The following is a 15,222-nucleotide window of genomic DNA, read 5'->3' as shown; positions in this document are numbered from 1 at the left end:
GAGAAAGTCGAAATGGGATTACTAATTAGTTTACTTAAAAAGTCGACGAATTCTTTCGTCTGGGAATCCATGATTTAGCAGAGAGATAGGAGAAATGTATAGCTAGCGATGGCACATACTTTGAATAAAATAGAAAATCGCATTTAAATTTTATAACCATTTTTTGTGTGTTAAAAACAGTCCCAATCTCAACGCACACCCCTGGTAATTAATATTTCCACCATCTCTAATCTAAAATTTTGAAGCTAAATTTAAAAACCCAAAAATTCTTTTCCACTGCCAGCGCTGCTTCGTACGTGCTCCGCATGACATCCGTCGGTTGTACCGTGAAAGTGGGTTAAAGATGGGAGTTTGTACAAAACTTTCGTTGATTGCCCTGTGCATGGGATTGGTCATTGAGAGTGTCCGGGCAGAGTTGACACCTCCGTATTTTAATCTTGCTGAAGGCCGCAAAATTACTGCCACCGCGACATGCGGCGTTGATTCCGACGGTCCAGAGTTGTATTGCAAACTGGTGGGAGCTAATACCGAGACCGACAACCAGAACCATTACTCGGTCATACAAGGGCAGGTTAGTTTCTAATTTTATTTTTCATTACAGGATTTTGGCAAAACTATTGAGCCGAAAGTGCAATAATTCACACATTGTTTTTGAACCCTTATCGTGATTAGGTATGCGACGTGTGTGATCCTACAGACCCGGACAAAAACCATCCTCCGGAGTATGCCATCGATGGTACTCAAAACTGGTGGCAGAGTCCACCACTTTCCAGAGGCATGAAGTACAACGAAGTCAATCTGACAATCGATTTCGACCAGGTAAGACCAACCATCTGACGAATTCTGCCATGGTATGATCAAATACAGCATCAAGCAAACTTTACGTCACTGTTGCCAGAGCAAACAAATCTGTTTGATTTTGCGCATATGTACATAAGAAACTTTGGTTTCAACGGTCGCCACCGACTCAGGGCGACATCTTGGACAGTGGAACCACATGTTTCAACATTTGACCATTCAACAGGAAACGGGACATTTCCGTTAACCGGAAAATAGAACCGCGTTGATAAGCGTGCTTAAGGCTAAGTTTGTAGAGTTTGATAGCTTCTACGAACTCTCTTGGGTTGTTGATAAGCAGCAACACTCTTGGTCCGATTTTTTCAGTCACCATTTCAACAGTTGTGCTACAATCAGCATAACTTCCTTATCAATGTGGAGCCTTTCAGCTTGAAGCTAAACTTTTGCTCGACATACCAAAACTATGTAGGAAGCATTGTATTTTTTAAACTTAATCTTCTTTAAATGGTGGGTATTGTGTAACGAAATGTGCACTGTATGTACGAAATGTTCTATTTTGAACCGTACTAATGACTTGATGGGGTCTAACGTCTGTTCTACAGAAGACGATTGTACAATTTATTTCAAGATGCATAAACTTGACAGTGAAACAGCACTTGGGGCGTTTACTGGTTTAATTATCTGATGGCGACAAATTAGTCCTATTTAAATAGGTGTATTCGGGCAAACGCACAACTGCATTGAGCACTAAGGTCATGCCTGCATTGAGCACTAATAGTGTGGGTTTCGCCATGCTTCGGACTTGCAATCTAATCGCTGCTAATTTATAGATGCAGGCCGTAGGCCGGTAAAGATACAGCGTGATACAAATCTTTCTCCTCGAGCTGGCTCTTTACTTTTTCATAGAGAGATGAATAAGAGTAGAGATGAAGAAGAGTATAGAGTAGAGAATAGAGAGATGAATAAGATCGTATAAGAGTAAGAGTAAGAGATCTAGAGAGATCTGATCGATACGGCAGTGTTACCAATATTCTGAGTTTTAGTTTATTTGTACTTAAAACTTATTTGCTAGATCCTGCTTTCATATTAACATAAGAACCAAATGGCGCATGCTTTGTTGATGATGTCCCGTTTTTCTTATGACGGAAACCGTGTTTAGCTCAGTTTTAATGTAATCATATGTGTGGGTAAAGCCTAGTGACATTCAAAAGCCTTGTACAGGACAATTTAAAAAATAGATTTTCATAGTTGCACATTTCAAGGGGAAAATGAAGCTAGTACTTTCTAGGTGTTGATTTTTTCCATCGAATCTTGTTCAGTATAATCATATTTGAGCATACAATTTTTCTTCTAGGCCGTTTTTGCTGAACGTCCTGGTACTACCTCGCATGACGAGTACTACGTCCCGCGGATCTGCTTTAAACCCTCCGGCTCTGCGTTTGTGCCATCTCACTCACTATGTGTTCTCCCTTTCCTTACTCTGACGCCACCTGGTGGCCGTTAGCCGGAATAACATTTTCCTTGGCTACAACATCCAAGCTTCTACTTCCGCATTTTCCCGTTCTGGTGGGGATCCGACCATTTTGCGACTTCTTTCGAAGACGGCCGCCTCGACTTTGTTTCTCCTTACTGTTCAAAATGTTTTTTTAATCCACTCGAAAGGCTCAAAACGCTATGTACTCTGTCAGGTTCAGGCTGGCTGAGTACTCGATGTGATCTCGACACATTCAGTCTGAGCGGTGTTGACAAATAAGCGGCTGTCTTTGCGATCCTCAGTAGTATCCACAGTCAACTCCTGTGAAACAGGATCAGCACTTCAAGCCGGGTTCCGCAAGCCTTCACAATGCGCTCACACAACGCTTCAATTCAATTAAGAGATTGACAACACAACAGAGCGTCGGGAGATTGCGTCTATCAACTTCAAATCACAATGGCTTGTCGCGTTGGAAATGTTCAAATGAATTGATATGAATTTTCCCTATGCTTCAGGTCCTTGAAAAGATGATTGCATCGATTTAGAGACTGAGACCATGAGTAGTTTCGGAATACCGGTCAAACTTACCAGACTTGTTAAAATGTCTAAATGACTGGTGTATAAGAAGAATTGAACTGAAAAGAAATGTGTGTAAAAATTATCCATTGTACAGTTCTAGCCTTCATAGGAGCAAGAAGTTTTAGTACGACAAATATGCTTAAGGGGTTTAATTTATTTCTAGCCTCGTTTTTTTCCTAAACACTGAAAGCCGTTTACCACATATTTCGTCTAAATCAGACGCCAGGCAAAATTTTATTCCAAATTAATGGGATTTGTTTGGCATGTGCTGGGTAAATCTGGGTAAATTATCTGGCAGTAGAAGCCAGCAATTTTGAGTGTTTTCAATAAACTTGTCTCAAACTGCTGAGACTAAACCGAATTTGTCTGTTTGCAATCGTCGATTAAGCGGAACTTTTTTTGTCGAAACGAATGTATCGCAGAACCTCAGTTAAATGACGTCTACTCATACTCACTGGTCCTCGTTTCAGGAATTCCACGTGGCATACCTGTTCATTCGGATGGGAAATTCTCCGCGGCCTGGTTTGTGGTCGCTGGAGAAGTCGAGCGACTATGGCAAAACCTGGACGCCGTGGCAGCATTTCTCCGATTCGCCAGCCGACTGCGTAACGTTCTTTGGTCCGGACAGTTTGAAGCCGTTGCAGCACGATAACGACGTCATTTGTACGATGGAACATTCGAAAATCGTACCTCTCGAGGGCGGCGAGGTAAGTAAACAACCGAAGACATGACAAGCACCGTAAGCAAAAAATGTTAAACCCAAAACTTCCTTCACAGATACCCATTCGGCTATTGAACAATCGGCCGTCGGCTAACAACTACTTCAACTCTTCCACCTTGCAAGAGTGGAGTAGAGCCACTAATGTGCGCATTCGGCTGCTACGAACGAAAAATTTACTGGGCCATCTGATGTCCGTTGCCAGACAGGATCCGACGGTGACAAGACGCGTAAGGACGTTGGCGCGTCGCGCATTTTATCTTTATCCCAACCGCCGGCTTCATTACGCGTACCTTTTCCACTCCGCAGTACTTTTATTCGATCAAAGACATCTCGATCGGGGGACGGTGCGTTTGCAATGGGCATGCCAACACCTGTAACGTCCTAGATCCGCGCTCGCCGACCCGTATCCTGGCCTGTCAGTGTCAGCACAACACCTGTGGCATCCAGTGCGCCGAGTGTTGCCCCGGCTTTGAGCAGAAGAAATGGCGACAGAACACCAACGCACGGCCATTCCAATGTGAACGTAAGTAATGGTCACCCTGCATTCGGTGGCAGGCAGTAAAACTTTGTGGCACTCCCACAGCTTGCAACTGCCACGGACACTCCGATGAGTGCACTTACTCGGAGGAGATCGACGAGAAGCGGCTCTCGCTGGACATCCATGGCAACTACGAGGGTGGTGGAATTTGCCAAAATTGTCAGCACAACACGAAGGGCATCAACTGCAACGAGTGTCAGGACAAGTTCTACCGTCCTTGGGGCAAGCTCTGGAACGATCCGGAAGTGTGCAAGCGTAAGTGTGTCGTATCGAATTTTTGTTAAACTTCAAACTGATCTTGAACCACGTGCGCGTAGCTTGCGACTGTGACCATTTCTACTCGACGGGCAATTGCGAGGAAGAAACCGGTCGGTGCGAGTGTCGCGTAGAGTTCCAGGCACCGAATTGCGACTCCTGCTCGTTCGGCCACTTCGGGTATCCGAACTGCCGTCCGTGTGAGTGTAATTTGAACGCAACGATTGGCTACTATTGCGAAGCGGTGAACGGGGCCTGCCCTTGCAAGCACAACTTCGATGGACCCCACTGCAAGCAGTGCGCCAAGAAGTACTACGATTTTCCAAACTGCGAGTGTAAGTGGTGCGCTGTTCTTCAGGCGCAGCGCAAACTATAGTAAATCGTAACCATCTTTGTAGATTGTAACTGCAATCCGAGCGGATCGATCGACGATGTCTGTGACGATGTGAGTGGCCAGTGTCACTGTAAGCCAAACTTTTCCGGCCGTCTTTGCGACACCTGCAAGCACGGTTTCTACAAGTACCCCGACTGCACATGTAAGTAACCCCTAGACCCCCTCGCCGTTGTAACATTCCTCCCCACCGTACAAAGCGTATCCTTTGTGGCCACACAGATTGTAACTGCGACGTTCGCGGGACACTGGAGGAGGTTTGCGAGAAGAATACTGGTACCTGCCTGTGCCGGGAAGGCTACGGTGGACCACGGTGTGATCAGTGCATCCCGGGATTCTACAATTATCCGGACTGCGTACCCTGCAACTGCTCCAGCGCTGGCAGCACTTCGACGGTGTGTGACATCACCGGACGGTGCTCTTGTTTGGAGAACTTTGGCGGGCGCCAGTGTACGGCCTGTCTGGCCGGATATTACCAGTATCCGGAGTGTTTGTCGTGCAACTGTGACTCGTACGGTTCGCTGGCCAAATCCTGCACCAACGATGGCCAGTGCCAGTGCAAGGACAACTTTGACGGGAAGACGTGCCAGCAGTGCCGGGAAGGGTTCTACAACTTTCCTGCCTGCGAAGAGTGCAACTGTGATCCGGCGGGCGTCATTGCCCGGTTCGCGGGTTGTGGCTCGGTGCCGGCCGGAGAACTGTGTCAATGCAAGGAGCGGGTGCACGGTAGGATCTGTGACAAGTGTCGCCCACTGTACTGGAATTTGACATCGAGCAATGTGCACGGCTGCCAGGATTGTGAGTGTTTCATCGATGGCACGATCGGGGCGCTCGATACCTGCGACACCAAGACGGGTCAGTGCGCCTGCAAACCGTCCGTGACGGGGCGGACGTGTGCCGAGTGTAAGGATGGCACGTTTGATCTGTTCGGATCGAGCCTGTTTGGCTGCAAGGACTGTGGGTGTGACATTGGCGGGGCTGCGAATAACGTTTGCAACAAGGAAACGGGCCAGTGCCGGTGTCATCCGAGGGTCGCCGGCCGAGCATGTTCGTTCCCCCTCACCACACACTACTATCCGACACTGCACCAGTTCCAGTTCGAGTACGAGGACGGTTACACGCAGACTGGAGCCCAAGTACGCTACCAGTTCCACGAGGACATCTTTCCCGAGTTTAGTAGCCGCGGGTATGCGGTGATGTCTGCGCTGCAGAATGAGATCTTCAACGAGGTGAACGTGCTGAAGTCCTCCGTCTACCGGCTGGTGATCCGGTACAAGAATCCCAACGCAGAGAACGTGCTGGCTACGATACTGATCACTCCGGACAATCCGACGGAACTGGAGCAGAAAACGAAAGTCCTTTTCCGCCCGACACAGAACCCAGAGTTTGTAACGGTGTCCGATGCGCGGGGCGACATACCGTCGCCGCTGGTGCTGGATCCGGGCAGCTACACGATCAGCATTAAAACGGGAAAAACGATCTTTTTGGACTACTTCGTGCTGCTGCCAGCGGCGTACTACGAGGCATCCATATTGACGAAAAAGATCGAGAATCCCTGTGAGCTGACGGACCTGGGCCTGTGCCGCCACTACCAGTACCCGAGCGTGGCGCCCTACAATCCCCAAATGGAAGCGTTCATCGTCGAAGATGGGCAGAGCTTCAAGCCGGTGGAATACTTCAAAGACTACGACCACCTGGATGTGGTCCGCGAGCGGGAGCTGCCGATTCTGACCACTTCGCAGTCGGAGCTGTACTACCCGGTGGAGGTACCGCACGCCGGGCGTTACGTTGTCGTGGTGGATTACATAACCAACCGCACGTATCCGGAGGTGGCCATTCTGCAGGTGAACCTGGTGGGAGACATAGACCAGGACGGATCGGCCAATGCGTACCCGTGTACGTACACCACCGTCTGCCGGCAGCCCGTCATCGATAAGGAGTCGCGCGAGAAGATCTTCTTCCTCGATCCGAACAACGCCAAACCGATCCAGGTGACGACGCACGATCTGTCGAGTGCTGCTGCGGTCGCCATCAAATCGCTCACCGCTATCCCGTACGAGGACTGGACGACGGACTACATTCGCCCGAACTCGGTGTGCGTGATGCAGAGCGGAAAGTGTGTGCAGACCAGCTACCGATCGGCACCGGACTCGAAGAAGATCGAGTTTGAGGCGGAGAACGAAACCCGCCTTGCAGGGGAGTTGCCGCAGATGCTGTTCGATAGCAGTACCAAGCTGATTCTCCTGGACAAGGAGCGGCCGAAGGTGAGCACGTACTCGGCGGTACAGCACCCGAACCGGTACGTGCTGATCATCAAGTTCTTCCAACCGGACCACCCGTCGTTCAACGTGCAGTATCGCGTGGCAAGCAAGAGGCAAAACTACGACGGCCGGCTGGAGGTCCGCCACTGCCCGGCCAATAGTGGGTGCCGAGAGGTCCTGAAGCAGGATAACGGCGCCATCGAGTTCGATCTCGAGGACAGCATCGAATTCACGATCGTCAACGGCGGCGGGGACAGTAAGCGGGTGTGGGTCGATTACGTGCAGCTGGTGCCGGTCGAGCAGTTCCACAGCGGGTTGCTGCAGGAGGAAACTTTCGACCAAACGTCCGAGTTCATCCAGCAGTGTGGTCAGGATCACTTCCACATTCCGACGAACGCGAGCGAGTTCTGCAAGAGGGCGGTCTTTTCGCTCACGGCTGATTACAACAGCGGAGCCCTGGCGTGCAACTGTGACTACACCGGCTCGACCAGCTTCGAGTGTGAGCCGTTCGGTGGCCAGTGCCAGTGTAAGCCGCACATTATCGGGCGCCGGTGCGAAGCGTGCAAAACGGGCTACTACGGGTTTCCGGATTGTAAGCCGTGCGATTGTCCGTCCACCGCCCAGTGCCACAAGGACACGGGCGAGTGTGTGTGCCCCGATCGGGTTACGGGCGAGAAGTGCGACCAGTGTGTGCCGTACACGTTCGGGTTCGATCAGATCATTGGCTGCGAGGAGTGCAACTGCAATCCGCTGGGCGTTACGAACAACAATCTGCAGTGCGATATGGAGAGCGGCCTGTGCGATTGCAAGTCGAATGTGGTGGACCGGAAGTGTGATCGGTGCCAGTATGGGTTCTACAACTTCCCGTACTGCGAGCCGTGCCATTGCGACATCCGCGGTACCACGTTCGAGATCTGCGACCAAACGGACGAAAGCTGTTTCTGCAAGAAGAACGTCCAGGGGCGCGAGTGTAGCACGTGCGTCGACGGAACGTACAATCTGCAGGCCGCCAATCCCGACGGTTGCACGAAGTGTTTCTGCTTCGGTCACTCGAGCCGCTGCCATACCTCGTTCTTGCGTCCATTCAACGTGAGCATGATGAAGGATGTGACGGTAAATACGATCCGCCTGTCCGGGGGCAAGGTGAACGTAACGCGCTGGCTAACGACCCCGGACGAGGTGATGCTGAACGAAACGTCCGCCGAAGTGACGCTCCGCTCGGTAGGTCACGAGGATCCCGCGGCCGGTCTGGTGTACTTTGGCATGCTGGACCATCTGTTCCACCTGAACAATCATTTGTCGGCGTACGGAGGCTATCTGACGTACAAGGTACACTTCACCACGGGGCTGTTTGGCAGTGCCTTGATCGGAGCGGACGTAATTCTCGAGGGCAAGCAGGTGGAGATCATGCACCAGAGCTACCGGCAGCCGTCGTCGAACCAGCTGTTTAGTGGCGCGGTGGAAATGGTGGAATCCAACTTTCAGACGGCCAACGGTGCCAAGGTCAGCCGCGAGCAGTTCATGATGGTGCTGCGTGACCTGAGCAACATCTACATCCGCGCGTCGTACTGGGAGAACGGACTGGTGTCGGTGATTTCCGACGTCAGTCTCAGCATGGCGCATGACGATCTCGAGCATCCGCAGTACTACCGCGAGCTGGCGGTTGAGAGCTGTGAGTGTCCACCGGGTTACATGGGGCGTTCGTGTGAGGATTGTGCGCCGGGCTATTACCGAGATCCGAACGGGCCCTACCTGGGGTATTGCATTCCCTGCGAGTGTAATGGACACGCGGCGACGTGCGATTGCAATACGGGCGTCTGCCACGAGTGTCAGCATTACACGACGGGTGATCAGTGTGACCAGTGCATCGAGGGATACTACGGGAATGCGACGCGCGGCACACCGAACGATTGCATGATCTGTGCCTGTCCGCTGCCGGTGGAGTCGAACAACTTTGCCACCTCGTGCGAGGTGTCTGAGGATGGGTACGAGATCCACTGCGCCTGCAAGCCGGGGTACGTGGGCGAGAAGTGTCAGAGCTGCGCCCCGGGCTACTACGGGCAGCCGCAGCAGGAGGGCGAGTTCTGCACGCGGTGCGACTGTTCCGGAAACATTAACGCCGACGAACCGGGCGCCTGCGATTCGGTGTCGGGCGAGTGTCTGCTCTGCCTGAACAACACTTCCGGTCGGGCGTGCAATCTCTGTGCGCCGGGTTTCTATGGTGACGCGGTCCACTTGAAGGACTGCCAGAGCTGCATCTGCGACAAGGTCGGCATGGCCCACTGCGACAACTTTGTGGGCACGTGCAACTGTCTGCCGAACGTCATCGGGGAAAAGTGCGACCGCTGCGAGGAGGACCACTATGGGTTCGAGTCGGGCCGCGGTTGCGCCCCGTGTGATTGTGGGCCGGCTTCCAACAGCTCGCAGTGTGACGACCATACCGGTAAATGTGCCTGCAAACCAGGTGCCACCGGGCGGCAGTGTGATCGGTGCGAGCCGGGCTACTGGAACTATTCGGCGGATGGGTGCATTCCGTGCTCGTGCAACACCGACTACTCGCGCGGGTTGGGATGCAATGCCGAAACCGGCCAATGCGAGTGTCTGTCCGGGGTCGTGGGGGAGAAGTGCGACTCGTGTCCGTATCGCTGGGTGCTGATTCCCGACACCGGCTGCCAGGAGTGCGACGTCTGCCATCATGGGCTGCTGGATGTGACCGATGAGCTGAAGGACAGTGTCGATCCAATCCTGAACGACATCAAGACGGTGGCGGACGACTACTTTACCTCGCAGAAGCTCAAGTACTTTGACGATAAAGTGGACAAGCTGGAACCGAAGGTCCGTCAGTTGGATCCGCACGGTGTCAACTTGAATCCATCCCGACAGCGCGTGGAGTCGCTCGAGGTGGACATGAAGAATCTGGACCGCCGCATTCTGTTTGCCAACGCGAACGCGAAGGAAATATCGGACAACAGCGAGCACCTGCTGTCGGCGGCCTCCGACGTGCTGGACGGCTGTCGGATCGTGAACATCAACACGAAGACTACGATCGACGAGGTCGTGCTGCTGGGAGCGAACCTCGGTTCGTCGGAGCTCACGAAGCTGGATCAGGCGGTCGAAGAAGCGAACAGTTACCTGGACAACATTCGCCAGTACTCCACCACGCCCGAGGGGTTGAACGCGCAGCTGGACAACGCTACCCGGTTGCTGGAGCGCGTCGTCGAGTTTGGTGACCCGGTGCAGACGCAGCACGAAAAGCTGGCCGCGCTCATGCACGAAATCGGCGTGTTTGACGTAAAACTGGAGGACCTCTACAACTGGAGTTTGAATGTGGAGAAGGAGAGTGCCACCACGGCCCAGTTGAACCAAGCGAACAAGGGCGCAGCGAACGTCAAGTTTGACACGGTCACGGTGCATGCGAAGGAGGCTACGGGCAACATCGACAACAGTAAGGGGCTGCTGCGGAACTCGTCGAACATTATGAAGGATATCGACATCACGCACAAGGAGCTGCAGCACGTCAACAAGGAGCTGACGGAACTGAACGAAGGCGTCGACAAGGAGTTACCGCAGGCGGACGATGAGTACCAGCGGCTGTACCCGTTGATCGAGAAAGCGTCCGCACACGCGTCGGAGCTGAACATTGAGGCCGAGGGCCTATCGGAGAAGTACTCGGACGTGTCGGCCAACTCGGAAACGGCGCTGCAAGCGGCTACGGCGCACTCGAACATTGTGGCGGCCGTCAGTGCCGCCGGTGACAACATCCGGAATGCCACGCAAACGGCCCGTAAGGCTGCGGAGCAGAGGGAAGGAATCGACAGTCGGGCCGCCGAATCGGATAGTGCCTCGAGCGAGCTGCTCAACGAGGCCACCCGTATGTTTACGTCGCTACAGCTGGACCTCGAGCCACACAGCAAACGGTCGATCGACAAGGTGGAGGATATCAAGAAGCGGAACGCAGCCAGCGACGACATGCTGTACTCGATCAACACGGCGCTGGACGGAATTCCGGAGGAGTCGCTCACCGATCGGTGGGAGAACGCTCGCGACCAGGCCATCGAGGCGCAGGCCAAGTCGCACGGGTCGCTCAAGCTGCTCGACCCGATGATCAGTGATCTGTCGAAGAGCGTGTACCTGGCGGAGCAGCTACCGAAGGAGGTGGACAACACGCAGAAGGACATCAAGCAGGCATCGGCCCAGATCGAGCGCTTCAAAACGATGATCCCCAACATCCGCCAGCTGGTGGAGCGGCTGGACAAGAAGCAGAACCAGGTGGACTCGATCGTGAGCGACATCGGCGATCGGCTGGAGTCGCTGAAGCGCCAGATCGGCGAGGCCCGCTCGTTTGCCAGCACCATCAAGGTGGGCATGCTGTTCCACCCGAACACGACGGTCGAACTGATGCCCCCGCAGAGCCTCTCGCACATGGCGTCCAACTCGAACGTGTCGGTGTTCTTCCGCACCGCCCAGCCGGAAGGTTTCCTGCTCTACCTGGGCAACGAGGTCAAACCGGACACGAAGAAGAGCTCGCGCGATGACTTTATGGCGCTGGAGATCGAAAACGGATACCCGGTGCTGTCGATCGACGTAGGCAGCGACCCGGAGAAGATCATCAGCCCGAAGTACGTGGCGGACGACCGCTGGTATCAGGCCATCGTCGATCGGACGGGCAACAACGTGAAGCTGACCATACGGGAAGAGCTGGACAACGGGACGGAGGTGTTCCACACCAAGGAGCAGGTGCTGCCCGGATCGTACAATGTGTTTAATGTGGACCAAAACAGCAAACTGTTCGTTGGCGGGTACCCGCCAGAGTACAACATGCCGCCGGACGTCAAATCGAGCGAGTTCGATGGGCGCATCGAGCAGCTCCAGATCGGCGGCGAGCACGTGGGCTTGTGGAACTTTGTCGACGCACAGAACGTGGACGGTTCCCAGGAGCGGGACGCACTGCGCAACGAGGAGAGCCCCACGACCGGGTTCCGCTTTGGTGGCCAGGGTTACGTGGCGATCGATGCCAAGCCGTTCGCGTTCAAGCACCAGTCGCACATCCAGTTCCAGTTTAAGGCACCCCCGGACACCCGGGACGGGCTGCTGTTCTACGCCGGGCGGAACAAACACTTCATCTCGGTGGAGCTGCGCGCCGGTGCGGTCCTGTTCCAGTTTAAGCTGGGTCAGCACGCCCAGCTCGTCACGATTGGTTCGGAGGGCGGCTTCAACGACGACAAGTGGCACAAGGTGTCGGCGGAGCGCGACGGCAACGATGGCAAGCTGACCGTGGACGACAAGGTAGTGCTGCAGCAGACTGGCTCGGCCGAGCAGCCGCAGCTACACATCTCGGAGGTGTTCTACTTCGGCGGCTATCACAGTCGGGTGAACCACTCCGAGGTTACGTCGAAAGGATTCGATGGGTGCATCGACGATGTCTACATTCTGGGTAACCGCGTGGATCTCAGCATCAACGTGAAGGCTCTCGACATTCGGCCCGGCTGCCCGATGAAGTTCTCGTCGTTGGTTTCCTTCCCGCCGCGTCAGTTCGGCTACGTCAGCCAGCCCGGTGTTGCCTCGGTGAACGGGCTGCAGGTGAACCTAAAATTCCGCACGACGCAACCGGACGGGGTGCTGTTCTACACGAGCACCTTCGACCAGAGCGGCACCCTCGGGCTGGCGCTGCGCAATGGAGTGCTGGTGCTGAGCAACTCGGGCTTAACGCTGTCATCCGATCAGCGGACGTCCTACAACGATGGTGAGTGGCACGCCGTTACCGCTGCCCATGATCACGATCGCCTGACGCTGGTGGTCGACGACGAGGACCCGCACTACACCCCGTACCCGCCGGAACCGCTGTACATCCAAAACGGAGATATCTACTTCGGCGGCCTACCGAAGAACTACGTCACGCCGGTACGGGCCCTCGCATCGACCGCGTACTTCATGGGTTGCATCGAGGACATTACGGTGAACGGACAGATTGTCAATTTTGCTACGCTCTCGGACAAAAAGTCGGCCGTGTTGGATCAGTGCTCCAAGGAGCTGTTCGCACTCGGCTCGGAGCTGCCACTATTTTACCCGGACGACGGCAGAGACCCGGAAGTGTTCGTGCACAGCCGGTTCGAGCCGGATCACGATGCACTGCCGGCAGGCAAGGAGGAAGCAGAGACACACCCGCCGCCGCCGGTGAAACCAGCTCCGGAAGCACCCTTCGTGCCGGGACCTACACCTAGGGAAGAAACTACGACAACGACGACGACGACCACAACCACGGTACCGCCGCCGCCGCTCGCACCGACACCACGTCCGGTGGCGCCAGATGAGCCGCCGCCAGTGTGCAGGCTGCCGGTAACGCCCGAGCAGGACGTAGACTTCGATTCGGGCTACCGCTTCGGAACGGGCCAGTTCAGCCACATCGAGTTCAGTGAGGTTCCGCTGAAGAACAAGCGACAGTACGACTTCTCGCTCAACTTCAAAACGGAGTTCTCCGAGGGTGTCCTGTTTTACGCGGCCGACTCGCGGCACACCGACTTCATCGCGCTGTACCTGCGCGATGGCCAAGTGTACCACTCGTTCAACTGTGGTTCCGGATCGGCCAATATGTCTTCCGAGCGGCGGTACGACGATAACGAGTGGCACACGGTTCACTTTACGCGCCACACCAGCAAGGGCAAGCTGATCGTGGACAGCGAGGACGAGTCCAGCGGTGAGTCGTCCGGCTCTACACGCACAATGGTGATCCTGGCGCCCATGTTCGTCGGTGGCGTGAGCGGCGATAACTACGAGGAGGTTGCGCTCAACCTGAAGGTAATGTAACTGCTTCCCGGCTCTAGTCCAGCGTTAACCCTACCAATCTATATCTTCCCTCGGTCGCAGATTGACAAGAACGTGTTGGAGCGGAACCAGTTCGTTGGGTGTATCAACGAAATCCAAGCCAATGGCCGACAGCTGGAAACGCCATCGAACATAACGCGAACCATCCCGTGCTCGAGCAAGATTGAAACGGGAACGTTCTTCGGCAAGGGCGGAGGCTTCGTAAAGCTGCACGACAAATTCAAGGTGGGCAACGAGCTGACCGTTAGCATGGACATACGGCCCCGGGCACAGAGCGGGCTGCTGATGTCGGTGCACGGCCGGAAGGCGTTTTTCGTGCTGGAGATGATCAACGGCACGATCAGTCTGACGGTGAACAATGGGGACGATCCGATCACTGCCACGTACACGCCGCTGCCGGAGGAAAACCTCTGCGATGGGCAGTGGCGCACGGTTTCGGCCATCAAGTCCCAGTACGTGATCACGATCAAGGTGAACGACGTCAGCTCGAACCCGGCGATCGGCGATGCGCGCAGCCCATCGACGGACACCACGCGCCCACTGTTTCTGGGAGGACATCCTCATCTGCAAAGAGTAAGTCTCCCGAGCATCAAGTCCAGCCAGATCCCACAGGGACTAACGTTTCCGTTTCGCTTTCCGCTCGTTCCAGATCCGTGGATTCGTGGCCCGTGCTCCGTTCCAGGGTTGCATTCGAAACGTGAAGGTTCGAGATGCTGCCGTCCAGATTACGCCAAAGATGAGCGTCGGTAACGTTCAGACCGGTGTTTGCCCTACGATTTAAATCCCACTACGACAAAAGCAATAAAATCAACATTGATGTGTGTGTGTGCAAACGATAAAGGAGAATGTAACAATCGTTTTGCGATGCTGTTCCGTTAGGACAATTAGCGACGCGAAAACATTGCGGCAAAGTAGCTTCCCTTCGTTCACCTTATTTTTCATAACTTCTTCTCTCTCTATCTATCCTATTCTCGCCTGGTGTCCTTTGGCGATTCTTTTATGACAACTTTTCTTCTATTGACTCCATACTCAAGTTACTAGAAATAATCCCAGTTACACTATTAGCTCGTAAACACCTCCAAAGCCATGTTGCATGCCATACTATACTACTACCATCGTGCCTTTAGTGCATTTTACTCAATGTAAAGCGAATGGAAGGCACACTCCTGAACACTTTAGATACCAACTTAACGAGGTTGCTCTTAGTTTGGTCAACCAGAACCAAACCGAAAGTGGAAAAGTGGATTCTTGGAGGACTTTACATAAACTTAACATACAATAAACTTCTTTTGCAAACTATCCAGTAACAGGGGTTCCCTGTTTATTCAAAAATGTTTTATTATGTTGCATTCCTAGGGCCTGCATTCCAATGTCCACTGTTCT

At 53.8% G+C, this 15,222-nt stretch overlaps 1 protein-coding gene across 1 annotated transcript; it reads left to right on the top strand.

Annotated features, from left to right (window-relative positions):
- Window positions 1-343: 343 nt before the first annotated feature.
- LOC128278846 (laminin subunit alpha) lies at window positions 344-15,138 on the top strand. The gene is made up of 11 exons (XM_053017572.1): window positions 344-571; window positions 673-819; window positions 3,322-3,558; window positions 3,629-3,799; window positions 3,879-4,095; window positions 4,156-4,365; window positions 4,428-4,700; window positions 4,764-4,901; window positions 4,979-13,812; window positions 13,882-14,412; window positions 14,489-15,138. The coding sequence occupies exons 1-11, from the start codon at window positions 344-346 to the stop codon at window positions 14,618-14,620; spliced, it is 11,118 nt and encodes a 3,705-aa protein (XP_052873532.1). The 3' UTR covers window positions 14,621-15,138.
- Window positions 15,139-15,222: the final 84 nt, after the last annotated feature.

Source organism: Anopheles cruzii, chromosome 2 (assembly GCF_943734635.1).
Source record: "Anopheles cruzii chromosome 2, idAnoCruzAS_RS32_06, whole genome shotgun sequence".
NCBI lineage: Eukaryota > Metazoa > Arthropoda > Insecta > Diptera > Culicidae > Anopheles > Anopheles cruzii.
This window is presented reverse-complemented; position numbering and strand designations above follow the sequence as displayed.

Coding starts and splice junctions, on each gene's coding strand:
- LOC128278846 (XM_053017572.1), top strand. CDS start 344: ATGGGAGTTTGTACAAAACTTTCGTTGATTGCCCTGTGCATGGGATTG. Junction 4,366..4,427: donor CGATCCGGAAGTGTGCAAGC/GTAAGTGTGTCG, acceptor ACGTGCGCGTAG/CTTGCGACTGTGACCATTTC. Junction 4,701..4,763: donor CGATTTTCCAAACTGCGAGT/GTAAGTGGTGCG, acceptor CCATCTTTGTAG/ATTGTAACTGCAATCCGAGC.